The sequence below is a fragment of the Salmo salar genome, chromosome 04, assembly GCF_965601325.2.
Source record: "Salmo salar chromosome 04, fSalSal1, whole genome shotgun sequence".
Taxonomy (NCBI): Eukaryota; Metazoa; Chordata; class Actinopteri; order Salmoniformes; family Salmonidae; genus Salmo; species Salmo salar.
Genome location: NC_138294.1, coordinates 6,567,391 through 6,588,261, shown reverse-complemented (window position 1 = coordinate 6,588,261; position 20,871 = coordinate 6,567,391). Strand labels below are relative to the sequence as shown.

The 20,871-nt window shown below is 46.0% G+C and overlaps 1 protein-coding gene across 1 annotated transcript in view; it reads left to right on the top strand.

Annotated features, from left to right (window-relative positions):
• The first annotated feature begins 5,645 nt into the window (after positions 1 to 5,645).
• The window catches only part of LOC145878573 (glutamate receptor 2-like), a 104,293-nt gene continuing 89,067 nt past the window's right edge, over positions 5,646 to 20,871 (top strand). Inside the window, exons 1-2 of the mRNA XM_082973940.1 lie at positions 5,646 to 6,061; positions 19,809 to 19,949. Coding sequence (XP_082830066.1) covers positions 5,929 to 6,061; positions 19,809 to 19,949 — 274 coding nt within the window. The 5' untranslated portion in view covers positions 5,646 to 5,928. The remainder of the gene's footprint in view (positions 6,062 to 19,808; positions 19,950 to 20,871) is intronic.

Genomic DNA, 20,871 nt, shown 5'->3' with positions numbered 1-20,871 from the left:
TACATCAGCGTCTGACGTTGACTAACTATTTTCCCGTCAAATGCATCCAGGGAAACAGTGCTACAATTTACTGAATTACTATTCGAAAACATTTTTAAAATGTAATATTGTCATTTTAAGATTTATAGATGAATATCTCTTGAAAGCACCTGTCATTCCAGATTTAAAAATAACTTTACTGGGTAATCACACTTTGCTATAAAAGGGGATGCGATACTCAGAAAATGAGCAATTAAATACAGCTCGGCGCCATCTTGGAACAATCGCATATCACATCTAATCTTGTATAATATTGTCAATAATCCCTTACCTTTAGTTGTCTTCATCAGAAAGCACTTCCAGGGATCCCAGGTCCACAACAGATGTATTTTCGGTCGAAAAAGTCCATCCTTTATGTTCCATTAGCTTGCTGTTGTTAGCGCGTGTGAATGCTGTATCCAAATGCTCTGCCGGGCGCGGGACAGCCGTTTCGAAATAAAACATTTTTTTCCCATTTAGGTTCGTTCAAACATGTCAAACGTTGTATAACATAAATCTTCAGGGCCTGTTTCAACAAGAGAGCCAATAAGATTCGAGGGGGACGATTGCATTGTGTTTCAAAACGTTTCGAAAGGTGGTGGTAGACAGGGCCGCCGGCGTCATAATGGTGATGGCCCTCCCCCTGTGACCAATTTCCAACGCGTCTCATTCACTGAGTTTCGACAGTAGAAGGCTCAAAACACTTTGTAAAGACTGGGGACATCTTGTGGAAGCAATAGGAAGTGCTCAATGAACGATAGCTCACGGTGTGAATAATAGGCAACGACGTGAAGTTGAGTCCACAATTCAGAATTCCACTTCCTGTTTCAATCTGTCTCGGGGTTTTGACTGCCATATGAGTTCTGTTATACTCACAGACACCATTCAAACAGTTTTAGAAAGTTTAGGGTGTTTTCTATCCACAGGTATTAATTATATGCATATCCTAGCTTCTGAGTTTGATTAGTAGGCCGTTGAAAATGGGCACGAATTTTTTCCAAAATGCGCTGTGGCGCCCCCTATCCTAGGGTAACGTCAAGAGGTTAAATTCAGTTAAGAACAAATTCTTATTTTCAATGACAGCCTAGGGACAATGGGTTAACTGCCTTGTTCAGGGGAAGAATGACAGATGTTCACCTTGTGAGCTCAGGGATTTGATCTTGCAACCTTCCGGTTACTAGTCTAACACTCTAACCACTAGGCTACCCTGCCACCCCAATATGGGGCTTTGGTGACAAAACAGATGGCACTGTGATAAACTGCATCCAATTTGTTGAGTAGAGTGTTGGGGGCTATTTGTAAATGACATCGCAGAAGTTGAGGATCGGTAGGATGGTCAGTTTTACGAGGGTATGTTTGGCGGCATGAGTGAAGGATGCTTTGTTGCGAAATAGGAAGCCGATTCTAGATTTAATTTTGGATTGGAGATGTTTAATGTGAGCCTGGAAGGAGAGTTAACAGTCTAGCCAGACACCCAGGTATTTGTAGTTGTCCACATATTCTAAGTCCGAACCGTCCAGAGTAGTGATGCTGGGCAGACGGGCAGGTGCGGGCAGCGATCGGTTGAAGAGCATGCATTTAGTTTTACTTGCATTTAAGAGCAGTTGGAGGCCACGGAAGGAGAGTTGTATGGCATTGAAGCTCATCTGGAGGTTAGTTAACACAGTGTCCAAAGTAGGGCCAGAAGTATACAGAATGGTGTCGTCTGCGTAGAGGTGGATCAGAGAATCACCCGCAGCAAGAGCGACATCATTGATGTATACAGAGAAAACAGTCGGCCCGAGAATTTAACCCTGTGGCACCCCTATAGAGACTGCCAGAGGTCCGGACAATGCTGATTGACTGATTGCATTGAAGCTCGTCTGGAGGTTAGTTTATATATGGTGCTTTAATAAATTCAGTAGTTCTAAACCTGCGACTGACTCCTCTCTACACTTGTGACAATTGAACTGAAACAGATATCCACATCTAACTCAAACAAAGAAGGGCCAGAAGTATACAGAATGGTGTCGTCTGCGTAGAGGTGGATCAGAGAATCACCAACAGCAAGAGCGACATCATTGATGTACACAGAGAAGAGAGTCGGCCCGAGAATTGAACCCTGTGGCACCCCCATAGAGACTGCCAGAGGTCCGGACAACAGGCCCTCCGATTTGACACACTGAACTCTATCTGAGAAGTAGTTGGTGAACCAGGCGAGGCAGTCATTTGAGAAACCAAGGCTGTTTAGTCTGCCGATAAGAATGTGGTGATTGACAGAGTCGAAAGCCTTGGCCAGGTCGATGAATATGGCTGCACAGTAATATCTCTTATCGATGGCGGTTATGATATCGTTTAGGACCTTGAGCGTGGCTGAGGTGCACCCATGACCAGCTCTGAAACCAGATTGCATAGCAGAGAAGGTACGGTGGGATTTGAAATGGTCAGTGATCTGTTTGTTAACTTGGCTTTCGAAGACCTTAGAAAGGCAGGGTAGGATAGATATAGGTCTGTAGCAGTTTGGGTCTAGAGTGTCTCCCCCTTTGAAGAGGGGGATGACAGCAGCTGCTTTCCAATCTATGGGAATCTCAGACGACACGAAAGAGAGATTGAACAGGCTAGTAATAGGGGTTGCAACAATTTCGGCAGATAATTTTAGAAAGAAAGGGTCCAGATTGTCTAGCCCAGCTGATTTGTAGGGGTCCAAATTTTGCAGCTCTTTCAGAACATCAGCTATCTGGATTTGGGAGAAGGAGAAATGGTGGGGGCTTGGGCGGGTTGCTGTGGAGGGTGCCGGGCAGTTGACCGGGGTAGGGGTGGCCAGGTGGAAAGCATGGCCAGCCGTAGAGGAATGCTTATTGAAATTCTCAATTATAGTGGATTTATCGGTAGTGACAGTGTTTCCTAGCCTCAGAGCAGTGGGCAGCTGGGAGGAGGTGCTCTTATTCTCCATGGACTTTACAGTGTCCCAGAACTTTTTGGAGTTTGTACTACAGGATGCAAATTTCTGTTTGAAAAAGCTAGCCTTAGTTTGCCTGACTGCCTGTGTATATTGGCTCCTAACTTCCCTGAAAAGTTGCATAGATGCCATAATGGAGGTCCGATCCTATTTGGAGGAGCCCCTCTGCAGATCCTCTGAGCTGGTGGAAGAACAAGGCCTCTGTCTACCCACGGCTTCCTAAAGTCCTGACAGGGAGTCTCTGCATAGTGGCCTCATCCGTTCCCTCTGAGAGGGTCTTCTCGAAAAACGGGACAAATAATTACTGAGAGAAGAAACCACATCAGCCCCTCGACAGTGAGGCAGCTTGCAGTTCTGAATGCAAATCTCTCATAAAAGCAAAATCTGGTCAGCATTGCTGTGTGCTGCTGGTTGTAACATGGCACTAAAGAAGAGAGAGAAAAGAGGGGCCCGTTTAATGTTTTTAGTCGGATGCTGCAGTTCTGCACATTGTTGTTTATTATTCTTTGATATGGAGCAATATTCTATTATTATGCTGTTCAGATTGTATTCATTTTGAATTGTTACATTTATATGCACTTTGTTTATATACATTAAAAACTTATACTTTACATGTAAATGTTTAAAAACCTCTTGGGGCTAGGTGGGACGCTAGCGTGCCACCTGTGGTGCACTCCATCAACAGCAGGTGCATTTCAAGAGCGGCAAATTTGAATCCAAATAAATGTCAAAATTCAAATTTTTCAAAAATACAACTATGTTACACCATTTGAAAGATAAACATCTCCTTAATCTAACCACGTTTTACGATTTCAAAAAGGTTTTACGGCGAAAGCATAAATTTAGAGTATGTTAGGACAGTACATTTACAAGAGTTGTGTGTAATGTTTTGTCAAGTCAAAGACAGGGTCACCAAAACCATAAAACCAGCTAAAATGATACACTAACCTTTTACAATCTCCATCAGATGACACTCCTAGGACATTATGTTAGACAATGCATGCATTTTTAGTTCTATCAAGTTCATATTTATATACAAAAACAGCGTTTTACTATGGCATTGATGTTGAGGAAATCGTTTCCCTCCAATAACCGGCAGTCAAGTCAGCGTCACAAATTAAATAATTAAAATTAGAAAACATTGGTAAAATATTATATTGTCATTTAAAGAATTATAGATTTACATCTTTTGAACGCAATCAACTTGCCAGATTTAAAAATAACCTTACTGGGAAATCACACTTTGCAATAATCTGAGCACTGTGCCCAGAAAAATACGCGTTGCGATACAGACTAGACGTCATGTTGGGGAGATCTAAAATCGAAAATACTATGTAAATAATCCATTACCTTTGATTCTCTTCATCAGATGTCACTTCCAGGTATCACAGGTCCATAACGAATGTAGTTTTGTTCAAAAAAGCTCATCATTTATGTCCAAAAATCTCCGTCTCGTTAGCACATGATGTAAGCCAGCCGGACTTCTCGTCATGAACGAGGGGAAAAAATATATTTCCGTTCGTTCAAACATGTCAAACGTTGTATAGCATAAATCATTAGGGCCTTTTTTAACCAGAACATGAATAATATTCAAGGTGGACGAATGCATAGCCTTTTATAACGTATTGGAACGAGGGTACCCAACATGAAGTAGCGCGCCAGGTGTCTAATGGGACATCACCGTTCCATGGCTCTTGTTCGGTCAGATCTCCCTCCAGAAGACTCAAAACACTTTGTAAAGGCTGGTGACATCTAGTGGAAGCAATAGGAAGTGCCAAAATATTCCTAAACCCCTGTGTTTTTCAATGGGATAGGTTTAAAGTCAATACAACACATCAGGTATCCACTTCCTGTCAGAAAATGTCTCAGGGTTTTGCCTGCCAAATGAGTTCTGTTATACTCACAGACACCATTCAAACAGTTTTGGAAACTTTAGAGTGTTTTCTATCCATATATAATAAGTATATGCATATTCTAGTTACTGGGTAGGATTAGTAACCAGATTAAATCGGGTACATTTTTTTTATCCAGACGTGTAAATGCTGCCCCCTAGACCCAACAGGTTAATAGCATTCTTTTTCATAACAAACCAATGCACAGAAAGAAAAAAAAAATGTATGAAATTGTATGAAATGTATGCATTCACCACTGTAAGTCGCTCTGGATAAGAGCGTCTGCTAAATGACTAAAATGTAAAATGTAATTTTAAAATATATTGTGGTTAAGGTAGAGTATGATTTAATTAACTTTAAAAAAAAAAAAAATAATAATAATTTAATTTGAATTGTTTTAACACCAATCATAGTCAAACTATCGCAAACTGTTTGACTTGAAAAAATACAAAAACATATAATTTTTAAAGAGCCGTTTGGGAGCCAAAAGAGAGCTGAGCCGAACGAGCCGGAAAGCCCATCAGTAATCTGGACTGTTTCCCCAACAACCTGACTCCGCTGCTCTCGGCCGCTCTCGGCTCTTTCCGTTCTCATCGGTATTCCTAAACTGTACGCGCGCTATCGATGATGAAAAGGCTCCAGCAGTGTTCGCGCGCCTCATAAAGAGAGAGAGAGAGAGAGAGAGAGAGACAAAGACAGAGAGAGAGAGAGAGAGAGAGAGAGAGAGAGAGAGAGAGAGAGAGAGCGACAGAGAGAGACACAGAGAGAGAGAGAGACACAGAGAGAGAGAGAGACACAGAGAGAGGGAGAGAGACAGAGAGACAGAGAGAGAGAGAGAGAGAGAGAGAGAGAGAGAGACAGAGAGAGAGAGAGAGAGAGACAGAGAGAGAGAGAGAGAGAGAAAGAGATACAGAGATCCGCAGAGCTGGAGCGATCTTCCCACGACCGAACCGCTTCGGGACCTGAGAACAGTGAATTAGACACGCAACCCTCCTGCTGTCCGGTAACCGGGTCGCCATGCCGACCGTCTGATTAGCCGTCTGTGTGTCTGTCCGGAGGAACTGGACCGTTGTTCGGCGGATGTATGTCGACGCCTCTCGGTATGAAATGTCTGAACTAACAACGATGAGGAGGAATCTGCTGCTCGTGTTTCTACTGACTGTTATCTGCTTGAGACGCGAGGCGCTCTGCGGTTCTCCCAGTGTTCAGATCGGTAGGTACATTCATATATATTACATCTGGGGGAAAAATGCTCATATAACATATATATATATATATATATATATATATATATATATATTGCATTAGACAGTGGCCTATGTTCTCTCCGTGTACTGACGCGTAGTCTGTATATTAGCCTGCATAACACTGGAGCGGCGGTTTCATCTGCATTACACTGCATCTGAGATGGCGGGAGGGAGAAACGGGGGAGGAGGAAGAGAGGGAGAGGAGGGAGAGAGAGGAGGGGGAGAGAGAGAAGGGGGAGAAGGAGAGGGAAAGAGAGGAGGGAGAGAGAGGAGGGGGAGAGGAGGGAGAGAGGAGGGGGAGAGAGAGGAGGGGGAGAAGGAAGAGAGGGAGAGAGGAGGGAGAGAGAGAAGGGGGATTAAGGAGAGAGTGAGTGATGGGGTATATGTGAGCTATTGAGAAGGCAGAAGGGGTTCCATGCCTTCTCTTTAAAACAGATTAAAGATGGTGTTATTAATGATCAGGTCTGCTTCCTGCTGCATTATCATGGACGACAGAGCTGGGTATCATACCAGGCCTTGATAAGGATTATTATTGGTATTATTATGATTATTATTATTATACAGTAACAGCAGTCGGGGATGCAAGGCCTGTTCCAGACAACCTCACAGTGACTTCTCATAGACTGATCGTTAAATAGGTCTGTTTCAGTTCAATATGTCGGTTTCAGTTCAATATATCTATTTCAATTAAATGTGTCTGACAGTTAAATGTGGATGGCTCTTTCAGTTCATTATGGATGGCTGTTTCAGTTAAATGTGGATGGCTCTTTCAGTTCATTATGGATGGCTGTTTCAGTTCAATGTGGATGGCTGTTTCAGTTCATTATGGATGGCTGTTTCAGTTCATTATGGATGGCTGTTTCAGTTCAATGTGGATGGCTGTTTCAGTTCATTATGGATGGCTGTTTCAGTTCAATGTGGATGGCTGTTTCAGTTCATTATGGATGGCCGTTTCAGTTCATTATGGATGGCTGTTTCAGTTCATTATGGATAGCTGTTTCAGTTCAATATGGATGGCTGTTTCAGTTCATTATGGATGGCTGTTTCAGTTCAATGTGGATGGCTGTTTCAGTTCAATATGGATAGCAGTTTCAGTAAAATGTTGCTGTTTCAGTTCCATATGGACGGCTGTTTCAGTTCAATGTGGATGGCTGTTTCAGTTCAATGTGGATGGCTGTTTCAGTTCAATGTGGATGGCTGTTTCAGTTCAATATGGATAGCCGTTTCAGTTCAATATGGATGGCTGTTTCAGTTCATTATGGATGGCTGTTTCAGTTCAATGTGGATGGCTGTTTCAGTTCAATGTGGATGGCTGTTTCAGTTCATCATGGATAGCTGTTTCAGCTCAATATGGATGGCTGTTTCAGTTCAATGTGGATGGCTGTTTCAGTTCAATATGGATGGCTGTTTCAGTTCATTATGGATGGCTGTTTCAGTTCAATGTGGATGGCTGTTTCAGTTCATTATGGATAGCTGTTTCAGTTCAATATGGATGGATGGTTCAGTTCATTATGCATGGAAGTTTCAGTTCCATTTGTATAGCTGTTTCAGTTCAATATGGATGGCAGTTTCAGTAAAATGTTGCTGTTTCAGTTCCATATGGACGGCTGTTTCAGTTCAATGTGGATGGCTGTTTCAGTTCAATGTGGATGGCTGTTTCAGTTCAATGTGGATGGCTGTTTCAGTTCAATATGGATAGCCGTTTCAGTTCAATATGGATGGCTGTTTCAGTTCAATATAGATGGTTGTTTCAGTTTGATATGGATGGATGTTTCAGTTCGATATGGATGGATGTTTCAGTTCAATATGGGTGGATGTTTCAGTTCGATATGGATAGCTGTTTCAATTCAATATGGCTGTTTAAATTAGATATGGATGGCTGTTTCAGTTCAATATGGCTGTTTGAGTTAGATATGAATGGCTGTTTCAGTTCAACATGGCTGTTTGAGTTAGATATGGATGGCTGTTTCAGTTCAATATGAATGGCAGTTTCAGTTCAATATGGCTGTTTGAGTTAGATATGGATGGCTGTTTCAGTTCAATATGGCTGTTTGAGTTAGATATGGATATCTGTTTCAGTTCAATATGGCTGTTTGAGTTAGATATGGATGGCTGTTTCAGTTCAATATGGCTGTTTGAGTTAGATATGGATGGCTGTTTCAGTTCAATATGGCTGTTTGAGTTAGATATGGATGGCTGTTTCAGTTCAATATGGCTGTTTGAGTTAGATATGGATGGCTGTTTCAGTTCAATATGAATGGCAGTTTCAGTTCAATATGGCTGTTTGAGTTAGATATGGATGGCTGTTTCAGTTCAATATGGCTGTTTGAGTTAGATATGGATGGCTGTTTCAGTTCAATATGGCTGTTTGAGTTAGATGTGGATATCTGTTTCAGTTCAATATGGCTGTTTGAGTTAGATATGGATGGCTGTTTCAGTTCAATATGGCTGTTTGAGTTAGATATGAATGGCTGTTTCAGTTCAATATGGCTGTTTGAGTTAGATGTGGATGGCTGTTTCAGTTCAATATGGATATCTGTTCAATATGGATATCTGTTTCAGTTCAGTTGTCACAAGTGTAGAGAGGAGTCAGTCGCAGGTTTAGAACTACTGAATTTATTAAAGCACCATACAGTGGGGGAATAAAGTATTTGATCCCCTGCTGATTTTGTACGTTTGCCCACTCACAAAGAAATGATCAGTCTATAATTTTAATGGTAGGTTTATTTGAACAGTGAGAGACAGAATAACAACAAAAAATCCAGAAAAACGCATGTCAAAAATGTTATAAATTAATTTGCATTTTAATGAGGGAAATAAGTATTTGACCCCTCTGCAAAACATGACTTAGTACTTGGTGGCAAAACTCTTGTTGGCAATCACAGAGGTCAGACGTTTCTTGTAGTTGGCTACCAGGTTTGCACACATCTCAGGAGGGATTTTGTCCCACTCCTCTTTGCAGATCTTCTCCAAGTCATTAAGGTTTCGAGGCTGACGTTTGGCAACTCGAACCTTCAGCTCCCTCCACAGATTTTCTATGGGATTAAGGTCTGGAGACTGGCTAGGCCACTCCAGGACCTTAATGTGCTTCTTCTTGAGCCACTCCTTTGTTGCCTTGGCCGTGTGTTTTGGGTCATTGTCATGCTGGAATACCCATCCACGACCCATTTTCAATGCCCTGGCTGAGGGAAGGAGGTTCTCACCCAAGATTTGACGGTACATGGCCCCGTCCATCGTCCCTTTGATGCGGTGAAGTTGTCCTGTCCCCTTAGCAGAAAAACACCCACAAAGCATAATGTTTCCACCTCCATGTTTGACGGTGGGGATGGTGTTCTTGGGGTCATAGGCAGCATTCCTCCTCCTCCAAACACGGCGAGTTGATTTGATGCCAAAGAGCTCCATTTTGGTCTCATCTGACCACAACACTTTCACCCAGTTGTCCTCTGAATCATTCAGATGTTCATTGGCAAACTTCAGATGGGCATATATATGTGCTTTCTTGAGCAGGGGGACCTTGCGGGCGCTGCAGGATTTCAGTCCTTCACGGCGTAGTGTGTTACCAATTGTTTTCTTGGTGACTATGGTCCCAGCTGCCTTGAGATCATTGACAAGATCCTCCCGTGTAGTTCTGGGCTGATTCCTCACCATTCTCATGATCATTGCAACTCCACGAGGTGAGATCTTGAGGCCGAGGGAGATTGACAGTCCTTTTGTGTTTCTTCCATTTGCAAATAATCACACCAACTGTTGTCACCTTCTCACCAAGCTGCTTGGCGATGGTCTTGTAGCCCATTCCAGCCTTGTGTAGGTCTACAATCTTGTCCCTGACATCCTTGGAGAGCTCTTTGGTCTTGGCCATGGTGGAGAGTTTGGAATCTGATTGATTGATTACTTCTGTGGACAGGTGTCTTTTATACAGGTAACAAACTGAGATTAGGAGCACTTTAAGAGTGCTCCTCTTTCTGATTTGAGAGGGGGTTAAATACTTATTTCCCTCATTAAAATGCAAATCAATGTAACATTTTTGACATGGGTTTTTCTGGATTTTTTTTGTTATTCTATCTCTCACTGTTCAAATAAACCTACCATTAAAATTATAGACTGATCATTTCTTTGTCAGAGGGAAAATGTACAAAATCAGCAGGGGATCAAAAACTTTTTTCCCTCACTGTATATAAAAGCGGGATGAAACCCAAAGTGCAAAATAATAAAGTACTCAGGAAATAGTAGGATAGATTCCTCTCAGGAAATCAAGCAACATTTACAATGACCGACAAAGACAAATGACAGAGGGAGTATATATATATATATATATATTGTTGCTTGTATATATACAGTGATTGAGTGGGGATTGGAACCAGGTGTGTGTAATGATGACGAGACAAGTCCGGGGTTGATGAGTGAAGGGCGTTTGCCAGCAGCAGGTTCGGCAGCAGCTTTTAAAAATTTGATTTAACCTTTATTTAACTAGCCAAGTCAGTTAAGAACAAATTCTTATTTACAATGTCGGCCTACACCGGCCAAACCGGGACGACACTGGGCCAATTGTGCGCCGCCTTATGGGACTCCCAATCGGTTGTGATACAGCCCGGCGACGCTGAATGCCTGAGATGGACAGGAGGGGGAGCCAAAGCGAAGGCTGGTGTGTCAGTACCCCATCCCGAGGCGCTGCTCCAGCAGCAGGGCACCGCCGACCTTGGGGACGACCCCGGAGATGCGGTGCAGGTCGATCTGGACGACACCTGTGGAAGTTCCGAATGAGAGAACGGTCCAGGACGTCTCACGCCGGAACCCAGCACTGCTGTTCAGGACTGTACCGGTTCAGTCGGCCAGGTACTGGAGAGACCGCCTACAATGTCATGAGTCCACCAGGCTGCGGACGGAGTACACCGGGGCCCCGTTGACGTCCAAGGGAGGGGGAGGTGCATCGTGGGGTCCAACACTAGCCAAGGGACCAGCTGCCACCAGCCTGAGGAGAGATACATGAAATGAGGGTAAGATACGGTAATTGACAGGGAGCTGTAATCTGTACGTCACCTCATTGACTGTCCTCAGGACTTTAAACGGCCCCACAAACCTCAGCTTCCGGCAGGGCAGACGGAGGGGCAGGTCCTTCGTAGAAAGCCAGACCCTGTCACCGGGGTGAAAGACCGGGGTCACACTGCGGTGACGATGGGCCTGTGCCTTCTGCTGGAGGACGACGCACTGGAGACAGGTGTGCACTGTGTTCCATACCTCCTCGGTATGCCGGAACCAATCGTCCACAGCAGGAGCCTTGATCTGACTCCGGTGCCAGGGCCGGCTGATAGCCTAGAACACACTGAAAGGGTGTGAGGTTAGTGGAGGAGTGACGGAGGGAGTTTTGTGCATATTCTGCCCAAGGTAGCCCACAGGTACCTACCCAGTTCCTGATTTACCCTTTCCACCTTCCCATTTGATTGGGGATGGTACCTGGAGGTGAGGCTGACTGTGACCCCCAGTCGTTCCATGAAGGCCTTCCAGACACAGGAGGTGAACTGAGGACCACGGTCAGACACGATGTCCTCCAGGATCCCTAGTGCCGGAAGACATGAGAGAAGAGAGCCTCCATGTTCTGCATGGCCGTAGGGAGACCAGGCAGAGGAATCAAACAACAGGCTTTGGAAAACCGGTCCACAATGGCCAGGATGGTTGTGTGCCCCTCTGAGAGGGGAAGGTCTGTGACAAAGTCCACGGAGAGATGGGCCAAGGGGCTTTGTGGAACCGGCAGCGGGTGGAGTTTGCCATAGGGGAGGTGTCTCAGTGTCTTGCTCTGTGTCATATTCGTGTATGTAGGTGCGAGGGAAGTCAGGCGCCGGAGAAACCAAGTTGGTTAATATGGAGTATTTAATGAAAAACAAACTCCAAAACCAAAGTACAAAATAAAATGGGTAAAGGATACCCGTCGCACACCGATACACAAACCCACGTAACATAACATACAAACAATCACCGACAAGAACAGGAGGGGAAACAGAGAGTTAAATACACAAGCAATTAATGGGATTGGAACCAGGTGTGATGGAAGACAAGACAAAACCAATGGAAAATGAAAAACTGATCAATGATGGCTAGAAGACCGGTGACGTCGACCGCTGAGCACCACCCATGCAAGGAGGGGCATCGACTTCGGCAGAAGTCGTGACACTCTGTGCGCAGGTGGATCAGGAAGAGACGTAAACCCGGACATCCTGGGCAAAGGTGGGCCACCAGTACTTGGCGGAGAGACAGTTGTTAGTACGGGCTATACCCGGGTGCCCCGACACAGGTGCTGTGTGTGCCCAGGCGAGGAGACGGTCCCGCACATCAGAGGGCATGTAGGTACGCCTCCCGGGACAGTGGGCAGGTGAGGGCTCGACGGATGTCCGCGTCCGCATTCCACACGACAGGAGCCACAATGAAGGGCAGAGTGTCCACCTCCACGATGAAGGGCAGAGACGAGTCATGATGAGCCAGAACAGGTGCGTTTGTAAAACGTTCATTGAGCTTACGGAAGGCTTCGTTGGCCTCCTTAGTCCAGCGCAGCTGTCGAGGTCCTCCCTTCAGGAGGGAGGTGAGAGGGGCCACTACTGTGCTGAAACTCCTAATGAAGAGCCTGAAATAGTTGGCAAAACCTAGGAAGCGCAGCACCGCCTTTATGTTGGATGGAACAGGCCACGACCGTACTGCACTGACCCTCTGCTCTTCCATCTCCACTCCTGCGGTGGATATCCGCTAGCCCAGGAAGGAGACTGCCTGCTGGAAGAAAAGGCACTTCTCTGCCTTGGCGTACAGGTGATGCCCTATCAGCTTCTCCAAAACGGACCTGACATGAGAGACATGTTGCTCGCGTGTCGTGGAGAACACCAAGATGTCGTCTATGTACACCACTACACAGCGACACAACATGTCTCTAAACACCTCGTTAATGACGGATTGAAACACAGAGGGTGTATTTGTCAGGCCGTAGGGCATTACCCTGTATTCGTAGTGCTCGGTGCTGGTGCTGAAGGCGGTCTTCCATTCATCCCCCTCTCTAATGCGCACCAGGTCGTAGGCACTACGTAAATACAATTTGGTAAAGTACTGAGCACCGTGCATCTGATCTATCACAGTGGATATGAGAGGCAGGGGATAACTGAATTTAACAGTTGCCTTATTCAGTGTCCGGTAATCAATACAGGGGCGCAGACCTCAATCCTTCTTTGCGAAAAAGATGCTGGAGGAGGCCGGTGAGGTGGACGGACGGAGGAATCCTTGGGCCAGCGCCTCCTGGACGTAGGCCACCATTGGGTTTGGTCTCTGCATGCGAGATAGAGTAGATGTGCCCCCGCGGGAGGGTAGAACCAGACAGTAGGTCGATAGTGCAGTCCCATAGGCGATGAGGGGGCAGGCACGTGGACAGGGGAATATTGGTTGTCACTTTCTCCCTTCCATGTTCTGTATCATGCACCCAGGACAATGCATCGGCCTTGACATTCTTAGATCCCGGCCTGTAGGAGAGGGTAAAGTCAAACCTGGCGAGTAAATGGGCCCTCTTGGCCTGACACGGGTTCAGCCTCTTCGCTGCTCGAATATACTTTAGGTACCCGTGGTCCATCTAAACAAGGAATGGGTGTTGAGCACCCTCCAGCCAGTGCCGCCATGTTTTTAGCGCCTTCTTGACGGCCAGCAACTCACGAGTCTTCAAAAAAAGCCACCTGTAGGTCCCGTTATTCCTCCGGGATAGGGACGTGGGTGGCCAGGTTCGGACTTTCCACAGAGGTGGCATCGGTAGACACAGAGAGACACCTCCCCTGACACTCCTGCAACCAACCCAACAACCTCTCTCTCCACGATATCCTGGGGTTATGCAACTGTAACCAGGGGAAACCTGAAACTGCGGGGTGCGTTCATGGTGGTTTTGAGCAACTGTGATGGAAATGGGAATCGTGGTCTGGCACACCAGTCCTGTTCCTAGGGGACAGTTGTCTAGGGGATGGACTGGGATACGGGGTTGTAAAGGGATTAGAGGAATGCGTAATGATAGGGGGTTGCCACTGACTGGTCTAGGAAATTTCCTGCAGAACCTGAGTCCACTAGTCCACTAGTCCGGGAAGGTGACAGGAAGGAGGACTGGCTGGGTGGACAGAGAGGAGCAAGGCACGTCCACGCCTACCTGGGAAGGTGCAGGAGTGCCCCTCGGCCTGTTGCTTCCTCGCCTGGTTCTCCTACAGGGAAAGGTGTTCCAGGGGTGGTCTGACTCGCTGCGGTAGGAGCAGAGACCCTGTTGACGGCGGCGTTGACGTTCCTCGGGGGGGAAGGTGCTTCGTGCCCACCTCCATGGGCTCAGTCTCGCTGGAGGTTCCTGGAAGAGACCCGAACCCCCGGGATGGGCGACGACGGGCACGTAGGAGATTATCCAGGCGTATGGCCATGGCGATGAGCTGGTCCAGCATAAGGTCCAGCTCGGTCTGGACATCCGTCAGTAGCCCGCTGCGGAAAATTGTCAACAGGGCCTGGTCATTCCAGCCAGTGGACGCAGCCACCTTCTGGAAATCCAGAGTGTACTCAGATGCTGCCCTGGACCCCTTGTCGTAGACGGAGGAGATGCTCACCACCCTCTCGGGCCCTCTGTAGGGTGGTCAGAAACAGCACGGAAGAGTTGGGTGAAGTGTTCATTTGAGTTAGATATGGATGGCTGTTTCAGTTCAATATGGCTGTTTCAGTTAGATATGGATGGCTGTTTCAGTTCAATATGAATGGCTGTTTCAGTTCAATATGGCTGTTTGAGTTAGATGTGGATGGCTGTTTCAGTTCAATATGAATGGCAGTTTCAGTTCAATATGGATGGATGTGGAGCTATGTAGATGTTCAACCAGATAATCATACTCCCTGGTTGCATCTCCAGCCATCATCATGTCTTGAGTCTGAGACAGGTGATGGATAGGTACGTGTTTACATTCCACCATTTACAACCCATTTCCATCGTCATGTCTTTATTTTTATTTTTATTTCACCTTTATTTAACCAGGTAAGCTAGTTGGGAACAAGTTCTCATTTACAACTGCGACCTGGCCAAGATAAAGCAAAGCAGTTCGACACAAACAACAACACAGAGTTACACATGGAATAAACAAGCGTACAGTCAATAACACAATACAAAAAAAGAAAGTCTATATTCAGTGTGTGCAAATGGCATGAGGAGGTAAGGTAATAAATAGGCCATAGTAGCGAAGTAATTACAATTTAGCAAATTAACACTGGAGTGATAGATGAGCAGATGATGTGCAAGTAGAAATACTGGTGTGCAAAAGAGCAGAAAGTAAATAAAAACAATATGGGGATGAGGTAGGTAGATTGGGTGGGCTATTTACAGATGGCCTATGTACAGCTGCAGCGATCGGTTAGCTGCTCAGATAGCTGATGTTTAAAGTTAGTGAGGGAAATATAAGTCTCCAGCTTCAGCGATTTTTGCAATTCGTTCCAGTCATTGGCAGCAGAGAACTGGAAGGAAAGGCGGCCAAAGGAGGTGTTGGCTTTGGGGATGACCAGTGAGATATACCTGCTGGAGCGTGTGCTACGGGTGGGTGTTGTTATCGTGACCAGTGAGCTGAGATAAGGCGGAGCTTTACCTAGCATAGACTTATAGATGACCTGGAGCCAGTGGGTCTGGTGACGAATAGGTAGCGAGGGCCAGCCGACTAGAGCATACAGGTCGCAGTGGTGGGTGGTATATGGGGCTTTGGTGACAAAACGGACGGCACTGTGATAAACTGCATCCAATTTGTTGAGTAGAGTGTTGGAGGCTATTTTGTAAATTGACATCGCAGAAGTCGAGTATCGGTAAGATAGTCAGTTTTACGAGGGTATGTTTGGCGGCGTGTGTGAAGAAGGCTTTGTTGCGAAATAGGAAGCCGATTCTAGATTTAATTTTGGATTGGAGATGTTCAATATGAGTCTGGAAGGAGAGTTTAGAGTCTAACCAGACACCTAGATATTTGTAGTGATGGTGACGGATAGGTACATGTTTACATTCCACCATTTACAAACCCGTTTCCATTCACAACCAGACCACCCCAACATCAATATACTGGATGTGAAAACACTTTCTATGTTTTGCAGAACAAACAGCTGGAAGATAAATGTTCCCAATGACATCATCTGGTGGGTGCATCATGGGATTTTAACTCTGACCAGGCAAAGCTCACTTTACGTTGGATGGCTGTTTCAGTTCAGTATGGATCGCCATGGTAATATCTAGATGTTGATGCAGCTGAACATTCTCTCTGTTTAATACAGACAGAATCAGAGTGTTTCTATACAGTCTCTCTGTTTAATACAGACAGAATCAGAGTGTTTCTATACAGTCTCTCTGTTTAATACAGACAGAATCAGAGTGTTTCTATACAGTCTCTCTGTTTAATACAGACAGAATCAGAGTGTTTCTATACAGTCTCTCTGTTTAATACAGACAGAATCAGAGTGTTTCTAAACAGTCTCTCTGTTTAATACAGACAGAATCAGAGTGTTTCTATACAGTCTCTCTGTTTAATACAGACAGAATCAGAGTGTTTCTATACAGTCTCTCTGTTTAATACAGACAGAATCAGAGTGTTTCTAAACAGTCTCTCTGTTTAATACAGACAGAATCAGAGTGTTTCTAAACAGTCTCTCTGTTTAATACAGACAGAATCAGAGTGTTTCTATACAGTCTCTCTGTTTAATACAGACAGAATCAGAGTGTTTCTAAACCAAGCCATTCTGGGTAGACAACGTCAGGAAGTTAAACCACAGAACACAGGGAAACAACATACAGAGTGCTGCCAGACCAGCTAGATAACCAGCTAAACATTCTCCCAGAGTGCTGCCAGACCAGCTAGATAACCAGCTAAACATTCTCCCAGAGTGCTGCCGGACCAGCTAGATAACCAGATAAACATTCTCCCAGAGTGCTGCCAGACTAGCTAGATAACCAGCTAAACATTCTCCCAGAGTGCTGCCAGACTAGCTAGATAACCAGCTAAACATTCTCCCAGAGTACTGCCAGACTAGCTAGATAACCAGCTAAACATTCTCCCAGAGTGCTGCCAGACCAGCTAGATAACCAGATAAACATTCTCCCAGAGTGCTGCCAGACCAGCTAGACCAGCTAGATAACCAGATAAACATTCTCCCAGAGTACTGCCAGACCAGCTAGATAACCAGCTAAACATTCTCCCAGAGTACTGCCAGACCAGCTAGACCAGCTAGATAACCAGCTAAACATTCTCCCAGAGTACTGCCAGACCAGCTAGATAACCAGCTAAACATTCTCCCAGAGTGCTGCCAGACCAGCTAGATAACCAGCTAAACATTCTCCCAGAGTACTGCCGGACCAGCTAGATATCCAGCTAAACATTCTCCCAGAGTGCTGCCAGACCAGCTAGACCAGCTAGATAACCAGCTAAACATTCTCCCAGAGTGCTGCCAGACCAGCTAGATAACCAGCTAAACATTCTCCCAGAGTACTGCCAGACCAGCTAGATAACCAGCTAAACATTCTCCCAGAGTGCTGCCAGACCAGCTAGATAACCAGATAAACATTCTCCCAGAGTGCTGCCGGACCAGCTAGATAACCAGATAAACATTCTCCCAGAGTGCTGCCAGACCAGCTAGATAACCAGATAAACATTCTCCCAGAGTGCTGCCGGACCAGCTAGATAACCAGATAAACATTCTCCCAGAGTGCTGCCAGACCAGCTAGATATCCAGCTAAACATTCTCCCAGAGTGCTGCCAGACCAGCTAGATAACCAGCTAAACATTCTCCCAGAGTGCTGCCAGACCAGCTAGACCAGCTAGATAACCAGATAAACATTCTCCCAGAGTGCTGCCAGACCAGCTAGATATCCAGCTAAACATTCTCCCAGAGTGCTGCCAGACCAGCTAGACCAGCTAGATAACCAGATAAACATTCTCCCAGAGTGCTGCCAGACCAGCTAGATAACCAGCTAAACATTCTCCCAGAGTGCTGCCAGACCAGCTAGATAACCAGCTAAACATTCTCCCAGAGTGCTGCCAGACCAGCTAGATAACCAGCTAAACATTCTCCCAGAGTACTGCCGGACCAGCTAGATAACCAGCTAAACATTCTCCCAGAGTGCTGCCAGACCAGCTAGATAACCAGCTAAACATTCTCCCAGAGTACTGCCGGACCAGCTAGATAACCAGATAAACATTCTCCCAGAGTACTGCCAGACCAGCTAGATAACCAGATAAACATTCTCCCAGAGTACTGCCAGACCAGCTAGATATCCAGCTAGATAACCAGCTAAACATTCTCCCAGAGTACTGCCAGACCAGCTAGACCAGCTAGATAACCAGCTAAACATTCTCCCAGAGTGCTGCCAGACCAGCTAGATATCCAGCTAAACATTCTCCCAGAGTGCTGCCAGACCAGCTAGATAACCAGCTAAACATTCTCCCAGAGTGCTGCCAGACCAGCTAGATAACCAGCTAAACATTCTCCCAGAGTGCTGCCAGACCAGCTAGATATCCAGATAAACATTCTCCCAGAGTGCTGCCAGACCAGCTAGATATCCAGATAAACATTCTCCCAGAGTGCTGCCAGACCAGCTAGATATCCAGATAAACATTCTCCCAGAGTACTGCCAGACCAGCTAGATATCCAGCTAGATAACCAGCTAAACATTCTCCCAGAGTACTGCCAGACCAGCTAGACCAGCTAGATAACCAGCTAAACATTCTCCCAGAGTGCTGCCAGACCAGCTAGATATCCAGCTAAACATTCTCCCAGAGTGCTGCCAGACCAGCTAGATAACCAGCTAAACATTCTCCCAGAGTGCTGCCAGACCAGCTAGATAACCAGCTAAACATTCTCCCAGAGTGCTGCCAGACCAGCTAGACCAGCTAGATAACCAGATAAACATTCTCCCAGAGTGCTGCCAGACTAGCTAGATAACCAGCTAAACATTCTCCCAGAGTGCTGCCGGACCAGCTAGATAACCAGCTAAACATTCTCCCAGAGTGCTGCCGGACCAGCTAGATAACCAGCTAAACATTCTCCCAGAGTACTGCCGGACCAGCTAGATATCCAGCTAAACATTCTCCCAGAGTGCTGCCAGACCAGCTAGACCAGCTAGATAACCAGCTAAACATTCTCCCAGAGTGCTGCCGGACCAGCTAGATAACCAGCTAAACATTCTCCCAGAGTACTGCCGGACCAGCTAGATATCCAGCTAAACATTCTCCCAGAGTGCTGCCAGACCAGCTAGATAACCAGATAAACATTCTCCCAGAGTGCTGCCAGACCAGCTAGATATCCAGATAAACATTCTCCCAGAGTACTGCCAGACCAGCTAGATAACCAGCTAAACATTCTCCCAGAGTGCTGCCGGACCAGCTAGACCAGCTAGATAACCAGCTAAACATTCTCCCAGAGTGCTGCCAGACCAGCTAGACCAGCTAGATAACCAGCTAAACATTCTCCCAGAGTGCTGCCGGACCAGCTAGATATCCAGCTAAACATTCTCCCAGAGTGCTGCCGGACCAGCTAGATAACCAGCTAAACATTCTCCTTGTGTGTGTGTGTGTGTGTGTGTGTGTGTGTGTGTGTCTGTGTGTGTGTGTGTGTGTGTGTGTGTGTGTGTGTGTGTGTGTGTGTGTGTGTGTGTGTGTGTGTGTGTGTGTGTGTGTGTGTGTGTGTGTGTGTGTGTGTGTGTGTGTGTGTGTGTAGGAGGGCTGTTCCCACGCGGTGCGGACCAGGAGTACAGTGCATTCCGGATCGGAATGGTCCAGTATGGAAGCCAGGACTTCCGCCTCACTCCTCACATAGACAACCTGGAGGTTGCCAACAGCTTCGCTGTCACCAACTGCTGTGAGTAACACACACACACACACACACACACACACATACACACACACACACACACAGAGAGAGACACACATACACACACACACACACACACACACAGACAGACAGACAGACAGACAGACAGACAGACAGACAGACAGACAGACAGACAGACAGACAGACAGACAGACAGACAGACAGACAGACAGACAGACAGACAGACAGACAGACAGACAGACAGACAGACAGACAGACAGACAGACAGACAGACAGACACGGGGGAGTGGAGGGGTGAGTGAAGTGATGGAGGGGTGGAGAGATGAGGGTGCCCTGCTTGGGGCAGTCCGCTGCCTGTTTGTAGGACGGTAGTGGTTGGTCAGAAGAGAGAGCAGGTCCAGCCTCTCCTCTAAGTTCTCTCTCGTACTTCACACGCTGCTCTCACCTTACAGAGAACCAGCCAGGTCGTTCAAGATTGACGGTAGAAATTGGATGTCTAGCCATGTACTGAGGAGATGGGGGATCGCTTTTCAAAAACCTGTCACTAGGGGCAACAGTGAGCGCTATTACCATGAAGCATTCTGGGGTTTTATGGACTGGGTTGGTGGATGGATGTCCGTCAGCGGGGGCTCCTCAGAGGAGGAAGGGGGACGACCATCCGACTCAGTGAATTTCATTAAAAATAAAAATAGTGAAACATTACAAAAAAGTTATCCTTTTTAGATAAAACTATACTAAATATATTCACGTCACCAAATAATTGATTAAAACACACTGTTTTGCAACGAAGGTCTACAGTAGCCTCAACAGCACTCTGTCGGGTATCACCATGGTGTAGCCGGAGGACAGCTAGTGTCCATCCTCCTCTGGGTACATTGACTTCAATACAAAACCTAGGAGGCTCATGGTTTTCACTCACTTCCATAGACTTACACAGTAATTATGACAA